At 38.1% G+C, this 11703-nt stretch overlaps 1 protein-coding gene across 1 annotated transcript; it reads right to left on the reverse strand.

Annotated features, from left to right (window-relative positions):
• Positions 1–2809: 2809 nt before the first annotated feature.
• LOC122041401 (probable glutathione S-transferase GSTU6) lies at positions 2810–3825 on the reverse strand. The gene is made up of 2 exons (XM_042601061.1): positions 3381–3825; positions 2810–3306 (listed from the first exon to the last, which is right to left on the reverse strand). Exons 1-2 carry the CDS (start codon positions 3717–3719, stop codon positions 2932–2934), a joined length of 714 nt encoding a protein of 237 aa, XP_042456995.1. The 5' UTR covers positions 3720–3825; the 3' UTR covers positions 2810–2931.
• Between the last annotated feature and the right edge of the window lie 7878 nt (positions 3826–11703).

Consider the following 11703-nt stretch of genomic DNA (forward strand, 5'->3'; position numbering starts at 1 on the left):
ATCAGGTAGCAGAGAATGTACAACAACCCTCCCCTAGAAGGTTACATTGCCTGTGTATGTCAAAATAGCAGAATATGCCCTGATGAGTAATTGTTAGTCTTTGACAGGTAGTTGTGAATCTTTGACATTGTTATCTCTTAGAAGGAGTCTGACCGGCTAGGCTGGGGTCATGCCGATGAGTAGGGAGCTGAGCTCCGTAGGTCCGACCGATGCTCTAGGGTTGACCAATTGTATGTTAGGGGTCATGCCCATGAGCAGTGGGGAGTTGAGCCCCGTATGCCCGACCGGTGATAGGGCTGATCGACTGTATGTTGAGGGTAATGTCCATGAGTGGGGAGCTAAGCCCCGAATGTCCGACCGACTCTCTGGGGATGATTGGTTGTATGCTGGGGGTCATGCCCATGACGAGTAGGGAGTTGAGGACCGAAGGTCCGACCGATCCTCTGGGGCTGATCGACTGTATGTTGGGAGTCATGCACAAAAAAAGTGGAGAACTGAGTTTTATAAGTCTAACCGACGATAGAATCAACCAGATGTATATATTTGTTTCTACTATCGCCTTACTTTGACTTTAATCTAACTATCAATCTCATATTACTTCTCGTCATTCACCACGCGCTGTATCATCCCCTATGGATATGCATGCTTAAAAGTTTTAGTTGATTTTTCTCTATTTGAACTGGTGATGATAGAGTTTTATGTTAGTAATTTGGAATAATTTATGAGAAGCACATATTTACAGTGTTTTTTGTTAAACAAAAATAAGAACAGACATTTTACTGCATTTTCTAAATTTATTACATCCTAATTCAGAGGTGATGTCGATTTCATTGTTGTGATTTCTTTTTTGTTAACTCATCTAGTTCTACTCGATGCTTTGATCAGAGTCTTAATATTGCATACTTCTATGGCACTGATGAAGCTTAAATTAAATAATAGCTTTGTCCTTTATTCACAGCCGCGAATTCAGGAATAGCCATGAGCAGTGGATCAGCTAGTCTGTCCTAGATCCATTTATCTCAGCACAAATAAATAGATCGATGGCCAATATACTTGCACTTGATTGTAGTCATTCTGCAAGAGAAGAGATACGCTCAGCCCTATATTCTGTTCTAAAGGTAGATACAAGAGACAGAAACTGTCCTCTAATAGATATCAAATATTTAATAGTTTTACTTAATATTGTTAGTTCCTCTACTGTTACAGCTATTTTTTTCTCTATGATTCCTAACAATTTACTTTTTCATTAACAAAATAATCATCTTGATTTTTTTATCTGTCATCATGTGTTGTGTAGTCTTAAGAGTTTTTCTTTTGCTGAAGTGCAAGCGTCAAGAACGGAGAATTAAAAATTGAAAGTTTGGGTCATAACAATAGAACAATCGACAGAGTTAGGGTTTAGACGGTGGTGAAAGATCGGGTTCAGGCAACAGTTTACCACCGGATCAAGGCGGCAGTAGACTAGTCAATGCAAGAAATTAGTCTCGTTTTATGTTGCCTGCTACTTTTCAAGACTCGTCAAGTTCACATGATTTTAAGTTTTAGGAGATTCAATTGTGATAAAAAGACGAATACGTTTGTTCCCTCCTAGTGCTCCTATCAATTCCTTCTAGAATTAACACGGATAAGATAAATCATGGACGATTACTAGTTTTTGGAATAGTGACTAGAAATTTTAGGAGATTCAAGATCCTAGAGTTACTGATAAATAAATTGTATATGTTATAAATTTATGTCATAAATATTTATATTTTTGAAATTAATGATTTGAACGTAGTCATTAAATAACTTGGTGTTAATATTGTAATCATGTAGATTTGTATATAGTTATTAATATTATTTTGATTTGTGTGATTTGTATAGGTTTTAGATAAATATTATAATTATATTATACTAATTAAAATCATGTTAAAATAATGACAATCGAAATTAAATTCCATATGACCAAATTTAAATTTGATAACTATTTCTATTAGCAACTGGAATTATAATGATGGACTAAATCAGGCGCTAAATTTATTGAGGGATGCAATCATCCAACGGAATCGTCTGGCACTAATGGATGATTTTCTTTGAATGTGCAATAGTAACATTTTACTTTACTTGCATTGCTATATATTATAATAGTTATGACTAATAATACTGGAGTATTAAATTTGATTTTTTTTTATCAAATTAATAAAAATTATTTAAATATAATAGTTCACAATTTTGGATGAAAATTAACTAAGACACAGATAAATTAATTGATAAAGTTTTCTTAATGAGCAGTTTACCAAATAATATTAAACTGATGTCGTCCGCTACAATTACTTCCTGTTTTATTTTAATGATCAGTAAAAAATTTTAATAGAGTAAATTTTTCTTAATAAGTAGTTGTCTTAATAATATTAAATTGATGGATCGTTGTTACAATTATTTTTTGATTTGCTCTAGTAAATTTTTTTTTATAGAATCGATAAGTCACTCCTAAGATTAATCAACTTAATCAAATATCTAATACTAATTTTTTTTTAAAAAAAATAAACATTCTTTGAATTTGAATTTAGGATGGTTAAAAAACCGTCCTTATTTTATTAATTATAAAAATAACACCCTATCAATCCTACTATTTTTTTACCTGATTTATTCCTTATTTCTCGACCGATCTGGATACAGAAACTAAATTGTCAATTAAGTAAACATTAGGATAAATCTCATGTTTAATAATTATGAATGACACCTACTACGATTTTGTTATATAGGTAAGATTTTGTTAAACCCATATCAAGAACATATTATAGTAATAATTAAATAAGTGAAAATAATATATTATAAAAACATTAATAATTTGCCTATTAACGTTTACAACTGTGTTGCTATCCCATTCATTTATTTATTAGGAGAATTCTCGACTCACAAACCCTAATTTCACATCATTTATGATAGATCTTACGCAGCAGGAGTAGCGCTCGTCGTAGCCGCCGTGACTCCGTAAATCTTCAAATACTCGTCGCCGTCCGGCACCAGCCCCTTCACTGATTCATCCGCCAGGAACCGCCCCGCCCATCCCACCAAACGAGGAAGCTCCTCCGCATCCAAAAGCTTGACGCTTTTGCCCTTCTCCACCGCCATTATCCACCCCAGGCCGCTCCCCAGCACGATGTCCAGGTAGCCGACAGCGTCCCCGCCAAAGAAGCCCTTCCCTTTACCGCACTCCGTGAAGACCTGTTCCAGCAACCCCAGCACCTGTCGGAATTGGCCGGCCAACTCCGTCACCTTGGCCGCCTCCGTCTCCCCCCTCAAAGCCCTAATTAAAGCACGCACCTGGTACAAATCGAAGAAATCGAAGTGAAATGTTTTGTTTTTATTCGATGGATTTTGAAAACAGGGATCTTTACCTTGTCGTCGATGTAGACGGCCCAGAACCGAGCGATGGCGCGGTCGAAAGGGTCGGTGGGGAGGATGGAGGAGGATCCGCCGCCGTTGGACCACTCCTCGTCGATGTACTGGACGATGACGGCGGACTCGCAGATAGGTTTTCCGCGGTGGAGCAGCACGGGGATCTTCTTGTAGACTGGGTTGGACTTCACCAGGATCTCGCTCTTCGGCTCCAAGAACCGCACCTCCACGAGCTCGTACTCGACTTTCTTGAGGCGGAGGGCGATGAGGACCCTGATGACGAAGGGGCTCAGCGGGGCACCCAAAACCTTCACGTCCTCCGCCGCAGCTCCGGCCATGGGAGGGAAAATTGATTCCAGTGTTGGCGACTTATGGCTGAGTGCATCGCCGGCGGTGGTTCTGCCATTTGTAGGCGAGAAGGTTTGACCAACCTTCCACTTATTTACTTCTTTTGAATAATTTTATGGTAAGGGGATGGCGTCACTGTTTACGTCACGGTAATAGTTCAATTTATTCTAATCAAACTTACGGATAAATGCGCATATTATTTTGATTATTAATTTTTGCTCAAATATAATAAAAAATATTGACTCGTTCCAACTCTTACGTTAATCATAAAAGTCTCTCATCATGTAAAAGTTGAAATCTAAGTTAATTTCTTGAGTGTATTCTCTCACTTCTTTCCTCTTCTATTTAAAATGTATGATTTGATTTTGTGTCAATTATAAGGGCACGTTAATTTGTATATTTTTTATTTTTATTTTTTAAACAAAACATATATTTTTGGAAAATAATGTTTGATTTATATTTTTTATATCTATTTTATAAAAAAATAATTAATATTTATTAAAAAAAAATGACTAAAAGTCATTTTTTATTTTTTATAAAACACATATTTTTTTAAAAAATAAAAATAGAATATGCGTAAATCAAACGCATCTTAAATTTTTCTCGTTCTCTTTCTCACTCCTTTCTTTACCATCATCTTTCGTTACATTTCGTTCTTGTTGGTAAATAAAGAAAAGATGTTGTAAATTAAACATAATTTATAGTTGTATGTTTATTCTCGAATTGGCTAAAAATTCTCTAAACTGTCACTATAAATATAGTCGACGTTGTTTTATTTAGCACCTTTTTCCATTCTCAACCGTAAGTCTTTCTATTCTATTGTCTATTTTTCAACTTTATAAATATTTTTTATTAAGATTTATTCTACAACGTAGAAGTCCTAACAATTACAACGTGTAACAATTATTTAGACAGTTCAAATAATATTTTCTTATAATTTTTTAATTATATAATTTACAAGAAATTTATCAAACATCATTTTCCATATATCATAACCAATAGCAAGTTGTTTCATTTTTAAACTATAATTTATCTAATCCTATATATTATTAGGATTTATACTATAACGTATAAACCTAACACCTGCTACAAAGTGTAACGGCTACTTAGTAAGTCATTTCATTTTAGTTATAATTCCCTCTAATCTTAATATATTGTTTATACATGATTTTAAATGATTTATTTAATTATATAGTGAAAAACATATGTTGTGTTTATTGAATGTTAATCAAGTGTTTATGACACTTGGATAGAAGCATTTACATAAGTTAATCATTTTAAAAGTATTATACACTAGTGCTTCAAGAGTAAAGAGGATACAATAAGAGTTTTTGAAACTTATAACATACAATCTTATAATGTTAATATTTTTTTTTGATAAAATTTATTTATTTTTAAAATTTATTTATTTTTAGTTATATAAATTACAACAAACTTCTCGATTTAAGTCGTTTCAATTTAAGTTATAATTTCCTCTTATCCTAATATATTATTAGGATTTATGTTACAACATAAAATCCCTAGCTACTATAATATGTAGCAGTTACTTGGACAGTTAGTTACTATATATTGTAATAACTATTTCAACAGCTAGCTACTGTTAAGACACTTTGGAGCTAGGGGTGAATAACTCACTCGCTTTGAATGACAATGATTTATAGCAAAACACTTGAAGCAAACTCCTCCAATGCTAACAAGATGAATTTATTTGGTATCCGCCTCAAACGAGATGACTAATCTAAGGATTCAGCCATCTCTCACATCCATTATGAAAACATGGAGAAGCTCACATACCAAGTAATACAAGAAGAAAGAAACGATAAGCTAATACAAATGAAATCTTACAAAATTTGCAACAAAACACCCTAGCTTGCTTTTCTTCTTTCTTGGAAACACCTCTTGATTAGCTTAGAAGTGCAGTAACACTCCTCTCTAAGCCTCCAAGAGCATATGTGTGTCAATGAGAAATGTGGACTGGAGTGTTTTGTGAAACAATCACGAAAAACCTTTTTTTATGGTTACCATTGGCGCCTTAATCGATTAAGAATCTTCTTAATCGATTACCACGTCAGCAACCTACATAACGGCTACTTTTCTGAAGCTTAATCGACCACCCCAGTCGATTACACATCATAATCGACAAGCCTAATCAATTAAACATGCTTATATTTGCGCGAGAATGACCCATAAACGATTATGCTTTCCTGCTTAATAGTTTACCGTAGCTACTGTTTCCTACATAAACAGTCTTAAAAGATTAGCCTAATCAATTAAGGCTTCTTGATTCAATTACCCTAATTGATTCAACTTCATTCTGTTTCTCGCGATAATGACCTTAAGCGATTAGGATAATCAATTAAGCTATGATAATCAATTAGCCTAATCGATTATCAAACCCTAACTTTCAAACCTACGTCTAAGGTTCTTTTACCCAGTATCCGGTCAACCGTGACCTGTTGAGACTCCTTCTTGTCTAGCATCCGAACCTTGACCTGCTGGGACTTTATCACCAAGTGTCCGGTCAGTCCTTTGACCCACTTGAACTTTTTCCTTGTGCCAAGTGTCCAGTCAATCATTGACATATTTGGACTTACCGTCTCGTGCCAAGTGTCCAATCAACTTTTGACTCACTTGGACTTTCAAACACTAAGTCTCCAGTCAACCTTAACCCACCTAGATTTCCTCTGGCTGCACTCACTAGGGTTTTTCACCACTTGGCTTCACTCACTAGAGTTTCTTTCTGTTTAGCTTCATTCACTAGGGCTTTTCACTACCTGACTTCACTCACTAGGACTTTTCATCTACCTATCTTCACTCACTAGGGTTTTTTCACCTAGTTTCACTTAGCAGGATTTTCATCTACCTAACTTCACTCACTAGAACTTTTTACCTGACTTCACTCGCTAGGATTTTTCATCTGCGTATCTTTACTTTCTAGGACTTTTCACACTAAGTGTCTGATCAACACTGACTCATTTGGATTTTTATCTTCTGCCAACCTTTCCGTTGGACTTTCCCTTGTCTAACCTTCAGTTAGGACTTCATAGTTAAGTATCCAGTCAAACTTGACATACTTAACTTTTCTTCACATCAAACTAGCCAAACCTTGACTAGAGAGGAATTACACCAACAATCTCCCCAAATAGACAATTGCATATGTAATCTCCATATATTATCAAACATCAAAACTCAAATATCATGACTCAAGCTTGAGCCAACTCAAGCTTAGTCAACCTGGTCAATATTGACCTAGAAAAATTACACCAACAATCTCCTTCTTGATATTTGACAATACGTTTAAGTTAGGTTCATCCACAAGATCCAACTTCTTCTTCGCATCAAAGCATGAATGAGAATTTCCTATATTCTCCCCTTTAACATAAGGGTGTCACAATCTCCTCCTGTGAACATGAAAAATTTCCTAACTTAAACTCAACATTCTTCCCCTTGGCACACATCAAAAACTCTTCTCCATAAGAGTTATCTTATGTTGTTCACAACCTCACTTATTGTTCACAACATCACCATTAAAGTCTCAAACCCTTCATTGTGCCCAATGCTCACTCTTGAGCATTAATCATTCATGACAATGAAGATTTTTTATCTTCCATTGTCTCCCATGCTCAACCTTGAGCATTCATTGTTAGGATCGTCGTACTCGGCTAGAGAGGGGGGGGTGTGAATAGCCGCCCCAAATCGTTCGTTTCTTTCTACAAATCAAGGTTAGCGCAGCGGAAATAAACAATAGAAATGACAACGGAGAATAGCAAACCTCAAACTCGTCGATGTAACGAGGTTCGGAGATGAAACTCCTACTCCTCGGCATGTCCGTAAGGTGGACGAAGCCTATCAATCCGTCGGTGGATGAGTTCCCGGAAAATCGGCTAATAAGAATACTCCTTCTGGGTGGAGAAACCTCGCCACAGAAACTTCTTGCAACAGCAAGAAAGGTGTACAAAAATACAGCACAAAACAGAAGACAATATGAATGTACAAAACAAAGCTTGCCTACTGTTCTTGTCGACTGGAACCCGAAGCAGCAACTTCAGGAAACTCACAGCAGCAGCTGATCAGTCGAGGAAAGCTCACCCGAAGCTTCAAGAAGGAGCTCACACGAAGCTCAGTAATCTAAGAGCTCAGCAAAGCTCGAGTAGGAAGAAGAAGAGAGGCATCGTAGAAGCCCTTGAACTCCTTTTATAACCTCGCACTCAACCTCGCACCGCACTGCGAAGAAAGAAGATGAAGACTAGCTGCCAGAGCCGGCTGGACCGATCAAGCCACCGATCGGTCCGTGGAACTCGATCGGTCCGGGACCGATCAGCCCCACGGACCGATCCCACCTCTCTCAAGAGAGTGGTCGTCTCTGATCGATCGTGGAGACCGATCAGACTCCCTGCTGATCGGTCTCCAGACTGATCAGATGACTTATAGAACCCTTCTGTTTGTTATCTGATCGGTCATCAGACCGATCAGATACTCAGGCGTATCACTAGATCGATCACCAGACCGATCCAGGTTTAGAGCTCCAGCCCTAAACCCTAAATGGTCCTGAGAACGAGCTACCGAGCCCTCTCTTGACCTAGTCCGAAGAACGAGCTACCGAGCCCTCTCCGACTTCGCATGCCAAGCTTCCATACTTGGACTTCTCCCGTGCCAAGCTCCCTGCTTGGACTTTTCCGTGCCAAGTCTCCATACTTGGACTTTTCTCGTGCCAAGCTCCCTGCTTGGACTTTTCACCAGATGTCTGGTCAACCTTGACCTATCTGGATTTCCCTTGCCTGGCTTCACTCACCAAGACTTTCCAACTGCCTGACTTCACTCACCAGGACTTTCCAACTGTCTGGCTTCACTTACCAGGACTTTCCATCTGCCTGGCTTCACTCACCAGGACTTCCAAACTGCCTAGCTTCACTCACTAGGTCTTTCCCCTGCCTGGCTTCACTCACCAGGACTTTCACTTTCACCTAGCTTCACTCACTAGGATTTTCACCTGGCTTTACTCACCAGGATTTCCCGACTGCCTGGCTTCACTCACCAGGACTTTCCCACTGCCTGGCTTCACTCACCAGGACTTTCACCATCCGGTCCAGAGAACGAGCTACCGAGCCCTCTCTGACTACAGTCCGGAGAACGAGCTACCGAGCCCTCTCCGACTTCCCATGTGCCAAGCTTCCACACTTGGACTTCTCCGTGCCAAGTCTCCATACTTGGACTTTTCTCGTGCCAAGCTCCCTGCTTGGACTTTTTCGAGTCAGGTCAACTCACCTCGGGTCAACCAGGTCAACCTTGACCACGGGTTGCACCCACAATCTCCCAAGCTTGTATCCTTGTAAAACATCAAGATACAACTTTTCTGTTCACGTCAAACATAACTCGTCAAACATCAAAACACAACTCGAGTCAAGTCAACTCGAGTCTGGTCAACCAGGTCAACCTTGACCTAAGGTTGCACCAACAATCTCCCCCTTTTTGATGTTTGACAAAACTCATAATCAAACTTAGGTTTTCTAATGTTCTCCCTTAAACATTCTCCCCAAACCTACACTCTCCCCCTTTTTGACACACATCAAAAAGAGTGAATCAAGGTCAAGAGTGTCTTTCTAATGAAAGTCTCATACCTTTCATTGAAACCCTTAATTTCCCCCTTGATACTAAGATCAACAATTAACTTAGTGATAATCCTATATCACTCAAGTCTTTAGGAGTAAAAACTCCCCCTAAAAGTCAACTCCCCCTTGACTAATAGGTAAAACTTCCCCTAAAGGTCAACTCCCCCTTGACCATTGCACCAACAATGTCTTGGAGAGTTTCAACCCTTTAGAAATCCAAAACATCAACTTCATTGCTGAAATTTCAGAAATTTCAGACAGCACAGTCGAAACTGGCACGCCCTGATCGGTCACCAGACCGATCAGGTCTTCCCTGGATCGGTCACAGTGACCGATCCACACAGACCTGGACCGATCATGGAACCTCCTGATCGGTCCACGACCTCTGATTTCTGATTTCTGAATTTTCCTTCTCCCGAAATTCAGAAACCTCTAGAAAATCACAAAAAATTTCAAAAATTATAAAATTTTGAGGATACATTCCTCATAACATATACTATCATGGAAAAATAGTTTTCTATGAAAATAGCTTCCATTTTTCAATCTTGATACAAAGTTCACAAGTCTTTGAAATAGCTCAAAGTTAACTCATCTTTGTATCACTTTGCTCAATGATGAATGCTATCACTAGAAAAGCTTCATCAAGGTTTTTCAAATCAATTTTGAAATGAATTTAAACCATTTAATTTAGGACCACAATCTTAGGGCTAAATGTACATGACTTGTACACAAGCTTTCCCTATGATCCCCAATTTTGAATTAGGCTCATCTAGGTACAAGAACTATGCACCTTGATCCTAACTCACAATCCTAATATCTCACACACATCTAAGGTGTATCAAACACATCCAAGTCAATTTTGATGTGAGATATGGGTTTAGGTTAGCTTAATCTAAGTTCTCATGCATTTTTCTAAATAACAATTTGATCTCCATATCAAATTGTGTTTTAGTCCTTAAATCAATTTCATTGATCATTAATACACAAGATGATGGCATGGCATAAAATTGTATCATAAATGGAAACATGTGCCAATGTCATGATGTCATGACATAAAGTATGAAACTTAAATAAAGCATGACATTTAACTAACCTAAGCATTATCATGACATTTTAAATGATCATAAAATAAATATGATGTCATGACATGGCATAGGGCAAACAATACATGGCAAATAACATGTAAAGGTATAGAAAATACCTAACTCTAGCCTTAGTTGCCATTTTTGATCTTTTTGCCATAAAATCCATATTCCTAAGTGTAATAGACCTAGCATCTTATATCAAAGATTTTTAGATCACTATGTGCCAATTAGATTGACTCTAGAAAACTCCTCAAATTTGATTGGCACATTCTAATCACCTTAGGAATAATTCTTAATTTCATTTTCAAGGCTTGATTATACCTTGAAAAATCCTAAAGTGCCGCCTTTTGCCATGATTAGGTTAACTACCTATTCAAGTAAGGTTGGCACACCCTAACTCATCTAGCGTGATGAAATCACGCTCCTAGGAACCCAATACCTATTGGAGCTCATTGGGTTCACTAAGTATTCACTAGGGATGACTTCCCTAGCAACCCTTCTAATGACCCTCCTAGGCTTTGAAGCCTTGATCATTTGGGACTCATCAAGATCAACTCTAGGGGTGACTCCCCTTGTGACCTTGGTGATGGTCTTCCTAGTCCTAGGTTTTGTTCCATAATCGAATGGAACATCATGGTAAGTGGGCTTGACCACTTGGGACTTAGGTTTGTGACCCAAACCTTTCTTGTCCTTGGACTTGGGTTTTGACCCTAGACTCTAGAGTCAAATCCTCAAGAGCCTTTTCTAGAGAGTCTAGTCTTGACCTCAAGACTTGATTTTCTTTCTCTAATACCTCAAGCTTTAATTTATCATTTTTCTTTGAGGTATTCCTAGGCATATGTCTAGATGATTTTGGATTTCTACCTAGATTTTCCTTAGCCTTAGATGGGTTAATTCTAGAGTTGACATTTCTAGTATTATCCTTATCTAGGTTAACATGTTTGGCTCCTAAGCTCATGTATTGGTTCCTAAAGTTAACATGCTTATCATTCTTGACAATAGCAATAAGGCTACTAGCATGCATCCTACTAGAATTGCAAGAATGTGCCTTAGAGATTACCTTAGGGTTTGCCCTAGCTCCCCCTATACATGTGCTCGATCTCTTGTCCTTGTGAGGTTGCCTCCCCCTCGGACATTGACTCCTATAGTGTCCCCTTCGCTTGCATTGGAAGCACACCACGTGCTCCTTGCCCTTGCGTGTTGGGACTCCGGCTTCCTTGACCTTTGACGCCGGTGGAGTCTTTCTAACCCTCTTTGGACATTTACTCTTGTAATGTCCA

Source organism: Zingiber officinale, chromosome 2A, assembly GCF_018446385.1.
Source record: "Zingiber officinale cultivar Zhangliang chromosome 2A, Zo_v1.1, whole genome shotgun sequence".
Lineage (NCBI taxonomy): Eukaryota > Viridiplantae > Streptophyta > Magnoliopsida > Zingiberales > Zingiberaceae > Zingiber > Zingiber officinale.